At 36.3% G+C, this 20,458-nt stretch overlaps 1 protein-coding gene across 1 annotated transcript in view; it reads right to left on the bottom strand.

Moving 5' to 3' along the window:
* Positions 1–1,597: 1,597 nt before the first annotated feature.
* The window catches only part of LCP2 (lymphocyte cytosolic protein 2), a 32,684-nt gene continuing 13,823 nt past the window's right edge, over positions 1,598–20,458 (bottom strand). The window contains exons 4-21 of the mRNA XM_074916138.1: positions 17,620–17,685; positions 16,680–16,711; positions 15,819–15,853; positions 14,285–14,483; positions 13,464–13,564; positions 12,183–12,252; positions 11,889–11,972; positions 11,166–11,191; positions 11,058–11,077; positions 10,847–10,951; positions 9,922–9,952; positions 9,272–9,284; positions 8,128–8,248; positions 5,829–5,878; positions 4,878–4,990; positions 3,953–4,027; positions 2,727–2,882; positions 1,598–1,968 (exon numbers count right to left, since the gene is read on the bottom strand). Coding sequence (XP_074772239.1) covers positions 1,846–1,968; positions 2,727–2,882; positions 3,953–4,027; positions 4,878–4,990; positions 5,829–5,878; positions 8,128–8,248; positions 9,272–9,284; positions 9,922–9,952; positions 10,847–10,951; positions 11,058–11,077; positions 11,166–11,191; positions 11,889–11,972; positions 12,183–12,252; positions 13,464–13,564; positions 14,285–14,483; positions 15,819–15,853; positions 16,680–16,711; positions 17,620–17,685 — 1,420 coding nt within the window. The 3' untranslated portion in view covers positions 1,598–1,845. The remainder of the gene's footprint in view (positions 1,969–2,726; positions 2,883–3,952; positions 4,028–4,877; positions 4,991–5,828; positions 5,879–8,127; positions 8,249–9,271; positions 9,285–9,921; positions 9,953–10,846; positions 10,952–11,057; positions 11,078–11,165; positions 11,192–11,888; positions 11,973–12,182; positions 12,253–13,463; positions 13,565–14,284; positions 14,484–15,818; positions 15,854–16,679; positions 16,712–17,619; positions 17,686–20,458) is intronic.

Here is a 20,458-nt window from a genome sequence, read left to right as displayed (position 1 = left end):
CAATTGATATTCAATCATACTTTACTTGTAGACATGTTTGAATGTTGAGATGTGTTTTTATTCATATACAAAATATATTTATCTGAATAATCAAATCAAGATTTACTCTGCTGAAAAAAATATAAAGTGTTATACTTTGTTATGCTGATCTATATTTCTTTTTTTTTTGATAATGAGATGATTTAAAACAAATAAAACACAATTCCATAGGAGGTATTTCTAGGTTGTCAGACTTTTCAAGGCAGTGCAATGGAATAGAATCACAAACTCCAGCTCTCAGAATCAGTGGTAATATGGGGGATGTTGTTCTTAATTTTAGCTTTTTTTGGAAAACATACATTATAACTGACTTTTCTTTTGCAAGATTAGTAGTACGCTCTTAAATATTGGGCTAGAAACAGGTTTTGTCAGCTGAAGAACATTTAAAATTTTATTTTTTAACTTTTTTTTTGACTCATGGTTGCATGGAAATGAAATTCACAAACTTTGAATTCCAGTTCCTAGGTAAATGTATTAGAAAGGAAGATAACATTTACAAAACATATATTTAAAGTAAAACTGTTTATGAAATCTGATTATCTTATCTGAGAAACTATACAGATTACATGGAAGATTTTTTTCTGTCTTGAATTTTGGTTCAAGTGTTTCAAGTGATATACACACAAATGGCTTTAAAGGAGAAAAAGCATGACAATGTGTAATATAACTATCAAACCAAGGTCTTGTCAGAAAACAAAGGTTACTAGAAAACCAAGGCAAAGAGTTGGATAAATCCCACTTACCAAGGTAGAGTGAAAAACTCTTAATATAGTATGCTTCAGTGGTCCTCAGCTGCAACTTATATTTTGGAACTGGGAACATTATTGTTTTTCTTGAAAAAATTACACTAGAAACAGAAAGCAGTTATATAAGAGGAACTAAGTTTAGCCTGATAGTGTCTGTCTAAGAGATTTGGGTGTGTTCTGCCAATTAAGAATCACATGATGATAATCTTGTTGATATGTCTACTATAAAAATACTTGCTTAATTTAAAGTCAGAAAAACACAGCTAAAGAGAGGTCTGCGTTAAGGGAGAAAAGCTTGTTTCTGAGTGAGGTTAGAGGATACTCGAAGATACGTTATTCCAATTTGTGGGCTAAGACATGCCATCAATGAATCATCAGCAGTATGGCAGAGAGAACATGATATCTGCAGATATTTTATTTTTCTAGAATACTGTGAACAAAGGCAGTTTCATAGCACAGACATAGATCTTGACAAACAGATGCATATCCAGGGTTGAGGATTTTTTCTAGTGTCACTGAAACCTAGATGTCTTTAGGGTCCAGGTGAGAGTCCCATTATTTTCATAGAAGTGGCCATAGATAGATTTACTGGGAAGTGGATCAGGGGAAAAAAATAGGCTTTTCTTGTCTTTTATCTACTCAAATTTGACAAGGTTTGGGTTTACTCTATATGCATAACAACATAATTGCTCCTGCAGTTCTGATTTGAAAAACAGCTTACTTTTTTTCCTCCTATGAAAGCAGAAGCTTTTATTGGTATTTATTTCTGGGTCCTCTAATTTGACATGGAAATAATTTCAAGAATAGGCACATATGTTGGAAGATAAAAATTTTCATGTACAGTATGATTAGTAGACAGTAATAAACACATTCTAGGAAAACCAGATTTATAGAGTACTGCATTTAAGGCATAATTTAAAAATAATGTTGTCCTTTTTACATAAAATTTAAAGGATTTTTTATGACTTCATGATTTTAGTTTGCTGAAAAGGGAAATACCCTGAAGTTTACAAACTTCAGTAGGCTTCAGTACTATATGTGCTCTTCCTTAAGGTCTCAGTTAAACGTGTCCTGCAGCGTATTTTAACATGCACTGGTTTCTTGAACCTCTGTCTTTTCCATCAATCAGAAGAAGAGGTGTTCTTTGGAAGTAATCAATGATATCTGCTACAGAAGAAAAATCCTGTTGGATAGAAAAAAATGAGAAGGCTACAATAAAAAATGTCAGAATTAGTAGTAATTAGTAAAACCAAAGGTTTTGGGGTTTTTTTAAGCTCTAAATATTTATCCATCTTATAAGATCCAATAAATACTATCAGATCAACTGTCTTCAATCCTGCCATAATCTGTAGATCAATAACTGTTAATCTAGTGTCTGTACAGTTTACTGCAATGTTGTATAATTAATTTATGCAGTCGTGGTCTATTTAATACATGAAGTTGTCATTCTGTTTGACATGATTGCACTTGAAAGTTCAGAAAGTTGACTGATAAATTCAGAGAGTTCGGACGATCAAAACTGCTGACTGAGTCTGTCTGGTGCCAGTAAATCCAATGCAGTATCACTGGATATAAGTAAACCAGCAGTCTGGGAGCAAAGCAGTCAAGTTGGCAGATATGGATTTGCTCTCAACTGTATATTTCCCTTATCTCGTATCTTAGTCATAAATAAATGTTCCCTAACCACGCGTGTGTGTATATATATATATATATATGGATTTCTAATAGCTGTATTCTAAGACTATCCCTTCATTCCCTGAGTGCAAACGGGAGAATCTGAAGTTACTTCCAGCAGTAAGATGCTCTATCAGGAATAAGTCTAAGACAATAAGTAGAATTCCTCTGAAATAAAATAGCTGCTAGGTGAAGTATCCTGACACTTAAGAATGAGACAGAGGATACTGTAAGAGGAAGGGAAGTAGCGTGAAAAACACACAGTACCTCTTTTCCTTTTAAGCCAGTTCCTAACAAATATATGTGATTTTGCTCCTGGTAACGAATCTGGATGTTGTATACTTTATCTCTGTACAACACCATCAGTACATATGGATGAGTAGCTGTTTTTCTTGAGCTGTCTCTTACCAAGAACGTTCCATCCTGAAAGATGAAAAAATGAAAGATGACAAATAAACGTCACTTCTGGGTTTGATCAGCATAACAACCTTAACTAGAACACCCATGCTTTTAAGTGTTTTTTCTTTCTTAAATCTCTTTCCTCTTGGTAAGAGAAACTGTACTATTACAGAGATTAGGTCATTTCTCAAATGTTTTATCTTTCAACTTACTACTTAAATCTTTCCTGTCTGATACAAATGCAGATTTTTAGGGAAGGGAGGAAAGGTGTTCTATGAGGGAAAGATTCTATTAAAGGAGGAAGTAAAATATCAAAGGCCAAACCTCACATCACTTTAACCAGAAAAGAAGTTAATTTCTGGTAAGTCTGATCTATTTGCAGACAGCCTAAATAAATGATAGTATTTCTGTAATTTTGGTAAAAACAGTGATATCTTTCTCTCTCTCTCTCTCTCTCTCTGCTTTTCTTCATTTCAGATCCGTTTTAATAAGTCTTCCATTGAAACACCCTTTCTTAAAGGCATTGGATATGATTTCATAAGCTGGACCTTAGTATAAGTCACTGAAATGCTGTACAGTTGTCTTCAGCTCATTGCCTGTGCTGTGAAGCACCACAAACAGATTTCCCACAGTGTTGGGATACAATTTGGTTTATCTACACACACAGAGTTAAACCTGGGTTTCATCTGTTTGAATCTGTCCCTATTTTTCTGATAAATATAGCCTAGAAGAGGCTGGGATTCATCTAATCTAATTCAAGCTGTCTAAAACTTGAAATCTGAAACAAATTCCTCACTGGTGACAGAGAACTATTTCCAGAGAACAAGTCACTCCTCAATAAGAGAGGTGAGGTGAAACTGCTTTCTGGAGACACAGAATTTGTTCTCTTGGACTATGGAAAACAAGTCTTCATGGCTGGTTTAGACTAGATGTGTAACTTTTATGTGAGTAAAGATATTCAAGGTGAGTCCCTTACTCTAAGTATCTACATTGGGGCTATAACCTTACCATGTTATTTACCTTCACTCTTCAGATATGATTGCAAGGACATCTAGCTAGCAGATGGTGAGAATCACCAGCAATTTGAACCGTACCTTGTTTATTTTTCGAAGAGCTGCTTCTGCTTCTGGCCGGGTAACATAAGCAACATACCATTCGCCATTTAGTGAGTCCTATGGTTTTTGCAAGAGAGGATAAAGGAGAAAGTCAACAGTCAGTGAACTAGACTGTGATGTTAACAACATACAAATAGGTAGAGAGAAATTTTAATGTGAGGGATATTTGAGGTTATATGCAGGATTTCTGAAGGTATGAGCTTCAGGGATTATACTAGTATACATTACTGTATGATAAGTGGCACTAAATGATTTTAAAACTCGCTTTGATAAATTTGAAAATATTACAGACCTAGCTATAATATGTATGCAAGTAAGCTAGATAAAAAAAAGATTTCCAAGTATTTTCAGTAAAAGATTTTAAGTGACATTTTCTCTTTTGTCTGCCTGGGACATTAGCATCCTTTGCCTTCATTTCTCTGGGGTTTCTTAAAATGATTTTATTTTATTTTTTACTTTTAACTATTATCTGAGACAATAACACGGACTTCCTCTGAACATGCCATGTATAGTTGCCCAGCAGTGTTATCACCAGGAGTGTATTGCTCTAAACTTGTCATATTTAAAGAAATGTGAAACAAAAATGCCCTTACAAGATATGAATTCTTTTCTCGCCAAGGTTTTGTGGAAGAACAGAATATGTAATGCTAGTCGAAGGCAATTGTGCTAAACAAGTAATCCAGCAAATAAGTATTTTTCTTATTTTGTTCTACTGGGGTTTTGCTATTGTTTTTCTTGGTGAAAACAGAATAAGGCACTAGTTTGACACAGAAAAGGAAACTGAAAGCACCTACTAACATCCTGACAGTGACTATTAACTAGAAAAACAACTTTGAAAAACATTCTCTCTCTCTCAAAATCAGAAAATTTGCTGTGTTTAGCAGTTATGGTTAATATTTGTAATGTTTTGTACCTGATCTTCCTCCATGTTTGTTTGGTGAACTGTCTGTCTGCTAGGAATTGGCAATGGAGGTCTTATATCAGCTGCACCTCTGGAAGGAGATCTGCTGTTGTTGCCTTCAAAGATACAAAAGTAGAAAAACTGTTAAAACCAGGAAAATAATTTCTTCTGTGGAGTGCATACAGGTTGTACAATCTTGATTTTATGAGGCATGAAGAATTTATTTCACTTTGATACTGAGACATTTTGATTGATTTGAAATCAGATTTAGGCTACTGTATGAGGACCAGGTTCTTTACATAAAGTCCCTGTGCACCAAGGATGAATTTAACTGAACTCTTGCAGTTCAGATTTCCTTAAAATCAGATTAACTTGAAGTAGAGGTTACATATTTTTAGCTTCTGAATGACAATTATGCAGTTGCGAGCATCTCCAGTTTCTTTAGAGACAGAAGTAAAGTTGTCTCTGCATTCCTTGCCTTCTTAGCACATAGCAACTACAAAATTGAACCAAGTCATTGGCAGGTGTTGCTATATATATGAAAATTTATTTTAAAGCAATCGATTTCTAAGGTTCTTTTATTTTTTCTTGTTATTACAAGATAACAATAATAACCATATTTCACATGGAAAGTGTTTTCTCCCTTTTTTGAGAGTATTAGTATATCACAGCATCTTTCAGCTCAGCTCTCAGTAGTGTTAGCTATATTGAAAAGATGCTTATATGAAATTTTGACAGTGGTTTAACTAGGCAGTAAGCCCAAACTTAATGGGAAAAGAACTCTTAGATTCAGACTAAGTTACACAAGATGGCTTTCAAGAACTTGATAGTTTTCTGTTCACAGTCCAACCAGAAACATCTATAGAACAAGAAGATTAGATTAACTGCACCAAAACCACCTTTCAACCTCCAGTCATTTTTCGTACAAAAAATGCAGGAATGCAGGATACAAACCTAGATGTAAGCGTGGTGGTAGTGAGCCACTCGAAGACAGGTTTCTAGCACTGTTTAAAAAAAAAAAATTAAAAGGTAGTTAGTATAAATACAGCATTGCTATACAACATTTCTGTGATCTGAAGAACTGATCTGGACTTTGTGCCTGTTCTAAAGAATGTGAAATCCTCTTGAGACCTATGCAGGATGAGGATAACCTTCTCTTTCTTTTAGTTTTTCTTTCCTTTTTGTGTAAGTAAATCCACCATTACGTTTACTTGAAGCTCAGTATCTGGGAATAATGTGGAGGGAATCAGTAATGGGCCACCAAGACTTCTGTATCAGGGTCAATGCAGAAAACTACTCCAGCTTGTTGAGTTCTCACAGGGAATGACTGTTTATTTCCCTAAAGCAGGGAACACAGGTAACAGCTTGCTAAATGTTTTGTTCTATGAGGTTCCACTTACAGAGTAATTTTTCTTGTGGCTTCTATAATATTGTTGATGAAAATGCTGTTTTTCATAGTTAATGTTGCAACTGTGAATGTGGAGCTACTGGAAAGAGGCCAGTGAAGGGTCTCTAGTATGATAAGGGCCTGGAACATCTCACATATGAGGAAAGACTGAGGGACCTGGGACTGTTTGGCCTCAAAAAGAGAAGGCTCAGGAGGGATCTTATTAATGCATATAAATACCTGAAGGGAGAGCCAGGCTCTTTTCAAGGGTGTCCAGTGACAGGACCAGAGGCAGTGGGCACAAACTGAAACACGGCAGGTTCCCTCTGAACATCAGGAAACATTTTTTTTCTATGTGGGCAACTAAGCACTGGAGCAGGTTGCCAAGAAATGTGGAGTCTGGTTTTGGAGATACTCAAAAGCCGCCTGGACATGGTGCTGGGCAGCCTGCTCTAGCTGCCCCTGCCTGAACAGTGGGCTTGGACCAGGGGATGTCCAGAGGTCCCTGCCAACCTCAACCAAGTCTGTAAGCTAAGAGTTGACCGTGGCACAGAGCTCATACCCACCACACCATAACACTTCATCTGCCTTTGCTTTTCCTCCTGTGTTCATTTTAATGCATTTTTGTTAGAAAATGTATAATTTCTTTTCATGGCCTGATCCCAGAACCTACATCCAAAGCTTCACAAAATTAAGAGTCCCAATCTTCAATTTCTATTTTCTTTAATTTCTTCACCTGTTTTGGAACAAACTGCCTGCACGCTTTTCCTATACAGTTCATATTTCTCTTCCGCTTGAACAAATTACAAAAACCTCTGGAATGAATATGTTAATTATGCTTGCAGAACAAAAACACCCTATCATGACTTGATTTATGGAAGAGAATCAGCCAAATGGGAGCCTCTACTATATCAAAATTTGGCAACGCTCTTTGAATATAGGCAGAAGTGTTCATCATAGGAATAGTTTGTATTTGCATATGACCTTGCTATTGCTACTGCAATATTTGTTCCACTGGGATGTCAGCTGTTCCAGGAGATGATGGTAAATGTGAGGAATTCATCAAAGAGCCATTAAAAAAATACAGATATTAGAAAATGTACTTCAGATTTAGACATAAGGAACCCACTAACTCAAAGGCTAATTCTGTTGCACACTACATCAGAAATCAAAATTTAATTAAGGTCTCTTCCATCTAGCAAATGAAGACATAAAAATCTAGTATTTGGAAGTTGAAGCTAGTAAAATATCATAGTTGAAGCAAGGTTCACAATTTTAAATTGGAATTATTAACCATTAGAGTAAAATTTAGCAAAAGGGTACTGAAATTCTTTCAGATTCTACTCGAGACAACTAAGGTTGAGGGGGTTTTTAGTTTTGAAGCAATTCATAGTCACAGCTCTAGCACTTAGACTCCTAGAGTGTGCAGAATCCTTTTAAAGAAGGACCTCTTTGACCTACATCCTTCATAGTTTTGTAGGATATGATCCCTTCCCAAAAGGGCTTATTCTTATGGATCCTGCAGGCAATGGGAGACATGTCTTAAAAATGGAAAAATTGTACCATGTAGGCCCTAAAATACTTCCTTGGCATAAAACTGGGAGATTTACATTTTTTTCTTGACTGATGTACATTATCAGCTTCACTGGATGCAGAGCTTCTGTTGTATGAAGGATTCCCCTTGATAGTAGGAACACAGATTAGCATGTAGTAGAGGCAAGGGTATAGCCTGAGAAATAATTGACTACTTCAAGTAGGTACCTTGTGTTCGTCTGAGAACCCTATAGCTGCGTACATACTGTTATTTGCTAAATTGCAAAGAGATTGAGATTCAAAAGGAATGACACAATAACGGGTGAAACAAACCTTTCTGCGCCAGGCATGCTGTTGGATCCGGGCTTAGGTGGAGGTTTGATAGATTTGGATGGGAATGTATTGGAGCTGTATGGGGGCAAAGATAGCTGTGGCACTGGTCTTTGGGGTGCAGCTGTGGAGAGGAAGAGAAGGAAACTTATGCGAGACAATCTTAAATGAAGTAAAGTTAAGAAATGCTGCCACATTACTGCTGTTTAATTAGATAAACGTAATGGAGTAAAGTATTCTATAAAAAGTCCTGGATATATTAGTTACAGATTATAAATTAATATGGTCAACTGAGAACTTAAATTTAATTAAAAATAAACTGGAACAGGCGTGAGCAATATTTACATTTTCTAACTCCTGTCTTGGATAAGCCACAGTTCAGATACCTTACCTGCTGTAAAGCTGAAGGTGGCATGTAACCATGTGTTATGTTGCTTCTAAATAGTGGATTTGAAATTACCTTTTTGAACTTCATTCCCTTGTGAGATTTCTCACATATCATCATGAACAACAGCATAAAATAAAACATTTTCTTTCTGCAGTGTCCTTAGACCTCCACTGCTGGTAAGAGGGGAACATATCAACCTCACTCTGCACAGCTTACGTAGCCCTATTCTTTATGGATCTTAGAGGGAGTGATAATTTGTAAATACTTGACCAAATGTTCTGTTTCTGTTATGGCACCTCTTTACCAACTTAATTTTAAGAACAAGGATTCTGAAGTCATTTCTGAATACTATTATTACATGAAACAAGTTCTGCTTGTGTTCATTCAAGTAAATAACATCACACAGAAGACTAGTACCAGCCGGGTTTGAATGTTTTGTTGAGAACTGGGAGGGTACCCATGCCTAGCTGCTTGATGTTGTGTGCAGATCACAAATCTCTAAAAGGTGTTTCAAAATAAGAAATTCTGCTGTCTTGTAACTGGCTCACTGAAGGAAGCTGTTAGCTATAGATTCCCTGTGTTTTGCGGCTTTGATATATAAATGCACATGAGGTACTTCATAAGCATTCTAAAACCTTTCAAGATACAACCTGAGTTTTTGAAATGGCTCTAAAGAAACAACTCTGTGAGAATTATTTTTTTTTAGAACTAAGACAAAGAAAGATTTTAAGTTTTAAAAATCACTGTAGAAATACTTACTTTCTTCTTCTTCCTGGGGAGCCAAAAGAAAATAAATTTTAGTAACATATAGCACAGTTTTTAGGAATATTTTACAAAGCAAAAATCTGAAAGTGAATTTTGAGTATACAAGGACTCTAATATCTATACTGTCACTTTCATCTAAAATGCTGGGGTTTCTATCTTCATGCAACACCAAATAATTTTCGAAGTTCATGCATTAAGGTGCAGCTATTATTTAAAAATAAGCTGTGAGGTAGATGTCAAATAATGGATCTTGACCCAAAGTAGTCAGAAACTCCCAGCAGAGGTTCTGAAACTTTCCTCATTCCTTCACTACGTGTAAGCTCTTAGAGTTATCTGAAAGTGAAATCCTTAGGTCAGCTTAAACTGAAAAAAAACCCCAAAATCTAGTGTAAGCAAAATCACTTCTATGTCAAAAAAATCTGGTCTAATTCTTCCTGTTATCTTAGATAAAGTACTCAGTGAATAAACTGAGCTAGATATAGAACTGTTCAAAAAGAAACCATGTGCTGTGAAAGATCCATGAGTATTCATTATAACTGCTAAAAGAAATTAGTTTACCTTTTCCAGAATTATTAATTTATATGGGTACTTCATTTTATTGTAGTCCTTATACCCTTAAATCTTTGCTTTGAGACTATACTTACTCCATTTTTTTTGTGTGGTGGCCAACCCTGCCTGAAATGAAACAGAGAAAATGAAACATGAATCATAGGTGAAATGTTACTCATTCACTTTGTGTGCATTAGGTCATATTTTCAACTAAGATGTGAATTTGTAGTAAGTTTTACAGACCCAATGAATGCAGAAACATTTTTTCCTCATAAAAAAGTATCTAAGATTCTAATTTTCAGCCATAATCTAAGATATTATGCTAGTCCTTAGCCCATCTTGATTCTATCAACAAGGAAAGTGTCAGATGAATTGATTATAAGATTAGAGCTTAAAATAAGTTTTTATAATGATGAAACATTAGACTTCAAGTCTTGAACTCAATTAGAGTACTTAACAACATTACTGGAGCACGTGATAAGCTTTCCAGTCTTTGCTTCTCTAGAAATTTCCTGGCTGAGTAGCAGATCTCAATTACTTTATCATTTTGTTTTATCAGTTGCACTGTTCAGCCCACAATATATCTAGAGAATGATCTGGTTCTGCTAGAGAAATCTGCTACTAAGGAGTTTTGCAGACTAGTAAAATCAATGGTAGGAAAGTAAAGCTTTCTTTTTCTAACAACCTAAAAAAAAATAGCAATAGAACTCATGAAAGAATGTTCCCTAGAGCAATAACTTGATCTGGTGGAAAAAACATGGATCATATATATTTTTGTGCAACTTGGAAGTGAGTCATGCCCTACATAATGGCTGTTTCAGATATGACACGAGAGCTTTTTCTGCATTCAGTTTTCTGTAGCTTACAGCACATCCATGCATATTCATAAAGCAAAACTTTCATATCTGCAGATATTGCTGTCATGCAGTAGCAGTAAATTATACTATCCTGTGTTGCTCATTCACATTTTTGTTAAATTTAATTTATCCTTTATTAAATTTCAATTAAATGAACACTTACTTTACAGGGGGTTGCTTCCTTAGAGGAGCTGGATTGCCTCTTTCATACCTGTCACTTGGTGGGACAGGAGGTTTTGGCATCATTGCTAGTTGTTCCCCCAGGGATCTAAAGCAGGAGCAAAATGATCAAATAAAGGCAAAAAGCTGCTTACTAAAAAATAACTGGTTAATACTGACATCAAAAGTCTCATTTCCAGAGGCAAAACTCTTACCTTAGCTGTGAAGTCAGAGGCTGTAAAACAAGAAATAGTTAAGAGAATGTGTAAGTGTATCAAAATAGGTGAAAAACATCAATATGCACCAAACAAAAAAGACCTTACCTTTTCAGGAAAGCCTGGCTTCCTCCCTGAAAATAGTAAAAGCTTACATTTAGAAAAAATGAAAGTTAAGATAATTAAACTTTCTATGAAACAAACAAGTTTTGAATATCATCGAAAGTGAATTTTGCAGATTGAAGCACTCAGCCTCCCAAGATGTAAGCCAGGAAAATATTTGCAAGAGATGACAACATATCAATATCTCTTATTAAAGAAAAATGTTAAATTTTCAAAAAGTGTCATGTTTTATAATCATAGTTTCTATGGTTCAACTTTGAATTGCTGGACACTTATGCCATTATATAACAGACTAAAGTGTTTAGATAGTAAGTAAACATCATAGAGTAGTCTCTTTAGAGTCTTTGTAAAATATAGTTTTCAGGACTTAAAGAAATGCCTTTTTTCCTGTTTTTTCAGTTCTCAGCATTCTTTTAAGTCTGGGTGCCAGATTACACATAGTAGTGTATGCAGCATTCCGTGAGTTTTGTATGCAAAAGCCACTTCCTCTTTTAACCTACTATTTCCTTGTTCATTCACTTAACTATTACATCAAACCTTTATTGCACAGTGATCTCAATGTCTTTCTGTTCAACTAGTCCTGAGCTAGGGTTGCTACTTTCTAGATATAATTGGTTGAGCCTTGTTCTTGTGCATGAAAGATATTCAAACTGATATTTTTGAATAGTTAAAAAAACCCTAATGTTATTAGCATAAGCACATACTGACCTGATACGGGGCTTTCTCTTTCAAAAGGTGGAGCAAGGCGATCCAGTGGCGGTTTTGTGCTTCTGTCTATTGAAGGAGCTGGGGCTAAACACAAAAGCGTGTAAGATAATGTGCTAGTATGGGTCAATATACCTTTTTTTTGCATAGCCATGAATTGGTGTTACTTCTCAGAATAACAAGTGACGCCTCTGTATAAATAGTAGAGGAGAGTGGAACTGAGGAGATATAGACAAAAGTGAAGTGCTATATAGCCCATGGGAAAAGCTTTACCAAGAGAAAACCAGCTGTACTTACGTTTCAAAGGCTTGATATTCCTGTCTCTACTCAAGTCATTGTTGCTTGGTGGCGGAGGAAAAGCTGGCAGCTAAAACAAATATTTTGCATGTGGTTAAAGTGTGTCTTCACCTTTCTGTTTTAATTTTAGTATCTTAACCACACTACATCTGTCAGTCTTTGGTACAGCACAAGGTCTCTGCTCAACGCAGGAAGGATAGGAGCTATTAACACTCCTGAAGAATGACCTACGTATGTGCTTTTTTGTCAGGCGCAGAACTGGCTTCATCTGTTCCACCTCACAAGAAATATTCTAGTGGGATATTATCTTTGGGGAGGGCATGAGTATTGTCAAAAGAAAAAAACAGGAGTTTCAACAACGCTGTTGTATCTTTGCCCCTTCAATGCAGCAAGTGTTAGATTTCAAAACTGGTATTGAAATTAGTGGGTGTAAATTTGAGGTTGAGAAATATGTATAAAGTCTGTGCTACTGACTGTTGCTGACTGAGGCAGGGGGAGAAGGGGCTGTTCTTTGTTCCTGGGAGAGCTGGGGTGAAACAGCATTGCACTGTCAATAGCTGCAAAAGATGTTTGCATCTAAACCTAGACTTCGAGACAAATGCCTCCCAATTCTTATTCCAAAAAAATCGAGCAGCAATTTAGGACAGCAATCTTGAGAACTCATGACACCTTGGAGTCCTGTGTGTTTTATATATATGAACTATGACAGTGGGTCAGACCAAAAATCCCTCTATCACATCCTAAAATTACCTTTACTCGTGTACTTGGATAGGTCTAATGTATATTTCTTCTGGCATACAGTGAACCAATAGTGCCAGTTGTAAATAGCACAACTTGCAATTTTGAAGCATTCACAGTACCAAAAAAGGGAAAAAATCTAGGTCATCACAGTTCTAATCATACAGTCTCTTATACTTTTATGTGTTCTTAGTTCAACTGGACAATTCCTAGAAGTATAGCTGGGAAATATTTAACCTTTTTTCTTTTTACAAATATCACAGAAACAGAGGCATCTATTACAAATCTGTAATTCACATGGGAGAAGCATTCACAAGTGGGTACAAATTTCCAGTGTAAGAAACATCCAAGTAATGGGAAATAATTTATTTGTCCCACAAAGTTTTAATTGTTTCATTAAAAAACGGCCACCCTGTAACAGAGTTCAAATCTATTTTGATGGCTGAAATTCTTCTTCTGCCTACACTATCTGAATAAAAATGGCATTACTCTTAAGAAGGTACTGGCAAAGGAAATAGGTGAAATATCAAGAGAGCAACATACAGAAGCACCTCTTCCCCCAAATGAGGCTGGTACTGGGGATGGGCCAGGTCGCTGGGGTGGTACTGGAGGCTGATGTGATGATCTAGTTGTTGGAGGCCTGTCTGAAGAAAACAAAAATCCCAAACTAAACAATTATATAGAGTTTGGTTATTTTATTCCCATTAGATCTTTATGAAAAAGAGCCCTTGCAATAACCTACATACACAATATATCATAGAGATATTGGTTTACTATATAATGGACAGTTGCTTTATGATTAATATTGTATTGGAAGTTACAGGCTCATCTGTTCCTTTGGTGGTGAGGTGACTATCTGCTAGTCTGTTGGCTCACACCATTTATTTTCATCCACCGCAGTGCGGTGACCATGAAACACCAGCCAGTCTAGATGGCATTTTTGTACTCCCACTTCAGACATTTAAAAAATGACAGGCAGAGAAATCTGATCTTTCTTTTCCCAGTTTTCACTAGAGTTTTTGCCACCATTGTGACAACTTGCTCTGTTCAAGATTGCACTACCAAAGCTCATACAGTATGCGCATAACTTCATGCAGATTCAACTCAAAGGCCAAATAACACACATATCACACAAAATTAATCTTTAATCCAACAGAGCTTGTCTGAAGTAGAAAATTTAGCTTTAAAAGGCACAAAGGTACTGACATGCTATAAGTCTGGGTCACTTAATCTTGCTCATGAACTGTACTGTTGACTCCAAGGAAAAATCTTCTATATTCAATTACCAGCCATCTAGAATGTGACTGGTAATATGTGAAACATCATTTAAAAATTATTAATAACACTTAATTTTCATTAATTACCTATATAATCTGTGTTGTTTGCAAGTGACTTGGCAGGAAATATGACATTGTGGTGTGCTTCATCATTATTGGATGGAGGGGGTTCATAGCCATCACTGTCATGTTCTGCTTCCTCAGCTTCTTCTGTCGGTGATTCATAGTCAGCCTCATCTTCCTTTTCCTGGTCATCATCAGGGCTTTCATAGTCATCATCTTCATCCTGGCAAATGTACATAAAAGACGGGTGCTGTAACAAGATACTAAACACATCAGTGCAATTTCCTTGTGGCCTTTCACTGTGGTATTTTTCATTCTGGAGTGTATCAAGGTTTTAAAACTAGTTTAAGTGAAAAAATGTTGAAATAAAATGGGGAAAGGAAGCAGCATCTTATTAACGCATACAGCACACAACAGCTTAAGAAAGGAAACAAGCATCATTTTATAACAATAACTGCAGTGGAAGGTCTCAAGATCAGGTGATAGTTTATTGAAATGTACAGTGCCTTTGTTTTAGGTAACAGACAAAGCATCAGCAAACAATTCAATGCTTCCTAGAAACACATTGGAGCAGGAGTTGATGCCTGTTGATATTCATTCTTAATAGCATGTACTCTACAGCCTGCAACTCAACTATTTAAAAATGCTTCAGAAAAAATGAGGTCTTTGATATGGAACATGGTGCCCTCCACTGACCGAAACCAAACCAGCTTAATACAACTTGTAGGACCCAGTAAGGTCACAGTGAAAATAGGGTAGCAGTCATTGCACACATCTGTGCAATCCACCAAGGCTCACAAGAAAAAGAATATTCAGTTTGTCATTGGTATCTTGACTGAAAGTTCCAGACTAGCCCTGTATTGACATAGAGCTCAGGTGCTCTATAGGTGGTTAGTTTTACCTTTTGTGCTCCTAAAATAGCAGCATATCTCCTGCAAACTTAGTAGCAAGTGGTTTTTAAAAGTCACTATCTTTTTGGAAAAAAAAAAAAAATGGCAGTGGTCAGCTTAAGAGATCTTCATAAACCTGGACTGTACCTCAGTCAGTTTATTCACTTGTTAGTTTAGTTGTGTATGCACCATCTAATGACATTTGCCAATGCGTTTTCTCTGCTGAAAGGCAAAATAAACTTCTGCAGTCTAATTGGCTTTAAAAAAATAGATTCTTCATCAAATCAACTCTGAAGAATAAAATAAGAATTTGCCACTGAACAACATAGCAAACATTCCTTTACTAGCTACCTCTTCTAAGAGCATGCAATAGGTATATAAAATTGAGCTAAGGTTCTGTGGAGACCTGGTCATAAGCTGTGAGCTTCTACTTGAGGCAGTGGTATAGGACTGCCATTCTCTGCCCTGCCTTACTGGGGGAGACCCTTTTCTCATGGAAGAAATTTGCATGCAGCTCTCCAATCATTCATGCTCCTGCTTCTTTCTCCTCGTTCTGATGCCCTCTGCCATTGCTCACTCCATCCGTGCTGCCCAAAGCAGATAATGCCAGAAATTATAAACTTTATGGAAGAGGCAATCCATTCAACCATTAGGTTTTGTATACTCACAAATGAAGACCAGCCACCATCTTCTTGACTGTATCCTGTGTAAAGAAGCATAACCACAGACTTCTTAGCATGTACAACTTCAAACCATCAAGACATAACTTGACAAAAAGGACACAACAAATCCCAGATCAGTTCTGAACCAGAATACCATGTCACAGGAACAAGGAAGGTCTTTGAAAGGCAGGCAGGCTGTCATGAAAGGTACTACAAATAACACTGATTCAAAACTAAGAGTATAGTTATCCTTGTATGAAATATGTGCTGTCACTTCAAGTTTGTCCTACACTTCCAGTGTTAAACATAATTTGAAGTAGGATGCTTTCAGAATGAGCACAAATTTCTTATCTCTTTAATGCTATTTATCTTTCATCTCAAAATTAATTTCAGTAGGACTGGGGGAACATGGTAGCTTGCAGAAGTTTTAAGTACCTGTGGCATATTAAGAAAACAATTGAAATAAAAATTTAGAACACAGCAGACATCTAGAAGCTTACCTCTCTAATACGGGGTGCTGCTAGGAGTAGGGGCAGAGGGCAGAGGTGTTGAAACAGAAATATATAAGGATTAATACCATGTATTGGTTTAAAGGAAGGCAGTTTGGGGATGTTCATGTAAATGTCTCTGCTCTTGCCTTTCTTCACAATCTTTTTTCTATTTTAAAAATATTTTTTCTTACTTGTTCTCCTTTAACTACTCTTTATTCCTTTTGCAAATTCTTTGTGCTCTCATCTTTCCCTGATTGTTTTGGGCTCTCTTCCCCCGCCCCCCTCCCATTTAGTCTGCCCTGCAAGGATTAATCTAATATTTTAATATTTTAAAACACTTTTTGGTTTTAGAGACTATCTGCCAGTACATACTTACCTGGATTTTCAGGACTTTTTTGTGTTTGGCCCCTACAACAAAGATACAAAAAAAAAAAATCCTTCCGTTTGCAGTTCTTAAATATTTGAAGCATACTAAAATATATTGTGAATAAAGGTAATAGTTAGCTTTAACAGAATGAAGTTTGTATGTATGAGTTTAACTGTGCCCAAAATGCTAAAAAACACACTACATATTTCACATATAGGATCCTGATGTAAGCTAAACTGTCTTGAAAAAAATTCAAGTCCGTGTGGTTGAGTGTTTAGAAATAAGGGGACTCAGTAAATAAATTTATCAGAGGCCCTGGTCCTGAAAATAGAAACGTTCTTTACTAATTCCATTCAAGCTGCTGAACGTCAAGCTCATAAATATTTTTAGGGTTGATAAATATTTTTATGGTTTTCAGTTTTAGTTTTGAACTCTAGTTAATGCAAAGATGTAAAATCATGTTATCAGATGATGTAAAACCATGTTATATAGACTAGACTTAGATTTTCATTGTATGTGAATATAAACTATTCTTTTTTCATGTGATGTTCTTGCAATTTTTGCTCCTTATCATTGAATATTTTTGCAATAGAAAAGTCATAAAGTATTAAAAATTGTAATGATTTATAAGTCTGTGAAATGCATTAACGATTATTTATTAGTGCAATAGTATGTGCCTAGGCTTTATAGCATTCCTAAAGATTCATTTACTCAGGAGGAAAACTGTATGAAATTTGAATGTTACTTGGTTCCAGAAATGGCAGAAGTATCTAGGGTGTTCATGGGCTCAGACTTTGCTATTCTTAACAGATGACGTTAACAAAACAGTTTTCTTTTATATAGTTTCCAGGCTGTCCTTCTGACCCAGCTATTACTGATCAAATGGAAAACAGTCCAGAAAAGACATATCTGAAAGCTTTGAAAAAGAAAGCTGAATTGCTTTACTTACCATTTTGGAAAGAAGGATAGCCTCCCTTCATTTCTGTTTATTTCTTGACTTAATTTACTTACAATTCTATTTAAAAGAAACACAAAAATAGTTTTAAAAAATGCATTGGAATTTGTCAGTAATTTTCTTAGCTTCTTTTCCTCAATATTTACTAAATTAAATCTGTTAATTCAAAAAAATTATTTACTATTGAATATTGAATTTATCATCTTATTGCAAAGTTGCACTATAGCATATCCAATTGAAGACTAGACTTCTTTTACATGGATAAAAACCCATATTGTTAGATTAAATTTAAAAATAAACTTTAAACCCAGCAAGCCTTAGAAACTTTGGGTGTGGTAGACAATCACGCACTAGAACATCGCTCTAAATAAAGGCAAATGCATTTGTATTATTTTGCATGGAAAGAGCAGATCACGTTTCAGGAAGCAGCTTTCTACCAAGCTTATGGTTGCAAAAGCAGGGATTAAATGTACTCTGTGTCTACTCTCTGTTCTTTTTGTCTCCCTCCCTCCGCAACCAAGATAATACCTAATCCAGAATCCCTCCAGTAAAGAAGGTGAAAAGGTTGATTTAGTTCTGTGTTATAACACATTTGTAGGACAGGGTAGAAATATTCATGGAACATACAAAGACTGTAGCTTTACATGTAGAGATTTTTCCAAGTGGATATTGTTGTTATCACTCATGTAGTTTGTACACAGCAGCAGGATGAATAACAACCCATGAAATGCTACCTTGCGTAAAATTTCAGTCCAGGGCATGCATTTATACTGTTAATATTGCTGGCATCCACAGCCAGCACAGACATCTGGGATGTACAGTTTTTGTAGTGACTGACTCCCTGAGAACAACTCTGAGGTTACAGGACAGTCAGTCCAGATTTTAACAGAACCGAGTCCACTGAGAGCAACAGAATTCTGATCTGCTAGTGTTTGCCAGTTATCAGGCCTAGCATAAAGGACACAGCCAGCATAAAGATGAACCAATAACCAAATTGTATGTGATACAAAAGGATCAGTACATGGGTGAGCACTGGGGGTGCAAACAAGTCAGATTATACATAATTGACATCAATCCCACTGACCCCAACAACGACACTGCACGACCAACAGTGGGTGGAATAAATGGTGAAATGCAGTCTCCCATAGAAGGGACAGGAGACAAGAGAGTCAACAAGCCAAATACACAAGACCAAGGCAGCCACATACTGAATCTCTACACAGCCCGTGTTTACAAAAGCCAGACTTGACTGGAGCCCAGTCCCAGGGAGGCGGGAGGTCCTTCCCCAACAGGGAACTCTGCACAGGGCATCCACCTCACACACAGACACTGCCCCTGCCTGCAAGGGGTCCCAGCTTTTATCCCTCAGTGGGACACCTGACCTTTGTTCACTTAATGCGGGACCCCTGGGGCTCCTTTACCCAATGGCTCTCCCTGCCAGGCCGCACCCTGGAGGGAAGCCTAAAGGGAAACTCACCCCCCTTTGTGAAGGGCTGTGGGAATCACCCACATGTCAGCCTTAATTTGGGGCTGGGGGTTGAAACCCCAGCATTTCAGCTAGTAATGAAGTTTGCCTTTATGATTATTTTGTTTCACATAAAGTTTTTGTTTCAAAGAAAGCTTATGATGAGTCATGGTCTGATTCTTAATTCTCAATATTTCTGGGGAAAGTCCCAACGAGAAAATCCTGTGACAACCTAAGCAAATTGGTTAAAAATATTCCATTTTACTTGTAGCCTATATTACCTAGATCTATCAGAGGTAGTAATTGTGGAAATAAAAGAAGCATGGAAAAAAATAAGGAGCTCAACATATTTGTTTATTTCAGATTCAAAACTCTGTAAAACCTTATCTTTATTGTTTGTTAGTGCAGAATTCTTTTCTATGCATCTTTGATTTGGTCAATCAAACTTTATATCAGTATTGTAAAATCTTTTTTAATGGCCACAGTTACCACTCTATTTTGTTTTTCTTTCTCTTTCATATCTTTTTCTGCTACACAGCAATGATAATCCCCTAGTTTTTTCCAAATGACCTAATTTGTGCATCTCTTTCACATTTAACTGCTTTTCTGGGCTGGGACCTGAGGAAGACAAGTTTTCAAGCAATCTAATATTTTCAAAAAAGCCAACAAACATATACCCTTTTTTTGATCCTGAACCATACTAAAAATATTTTCCCTATTTTGATTATCCTTTCTCTTGCCCTTTTTACTTTCCTAATACTTACTTTACTGTAATTCAAACTAAAAGACAAATTCAGGGAATAGCATTGCTCTGTTTGATTATGGAAAGTGCTATAGGGACTGATCAGACTGCCAGCAAGATCAGAAAGATAGATCAGACTATAGAGATATAAAGATAGATATCAGACTAGGGATAGGAATCAGACTATAGGGATAGATATAGGGATAGATCAGACTGCCAGCAAGTATCAGAGAACAAGCAATTTCAGATCAGTATGATCGTGCTGTCTGAAAAAGATGAAGATGAGTCATTTGACATTAAGGACATGTACATAAGGATCCAAGTATGAAAACCAAAAATAATATTTTTTTGTTTTTTCTTTTTTAAGAGAATACTTAGCAATTTTCTGTTTTGAAGCAAATATTGTCATACTTGTCCCTTTTGAAACAAGCACATGCACAAATGTTAGTAATTTCAGAATTACAGCTGTCTAAATCTGACACTGTTACCCAAGCAAATCATATAAAGCAAGAAAAATGCCAAATTATAGGCACAGAACTCCTCTTGCTCTTCTTTCCCATGCAATGAACACTCCTCTGCGCAAGAAATTTCCTTCTGCTGCAGGTGATAAGGAAGGTGCCGTGTGA

This window comes from Athene noctua, chromosome 12 (genome assembly GCF_965140245.1).
Source record: "Athene noctua chromosome 12, bAthNoc1.hap1.1, whole genome shotgun sequence".
Lineage (NCBI taxonomy): Eukaryota > Metazoa > Chordata > Aves > Strigiformes > Strigidae > Athene > Athene noctua.
This window is presented reverse-complemented; position numbering and strand designations above follow the sequence as displayed.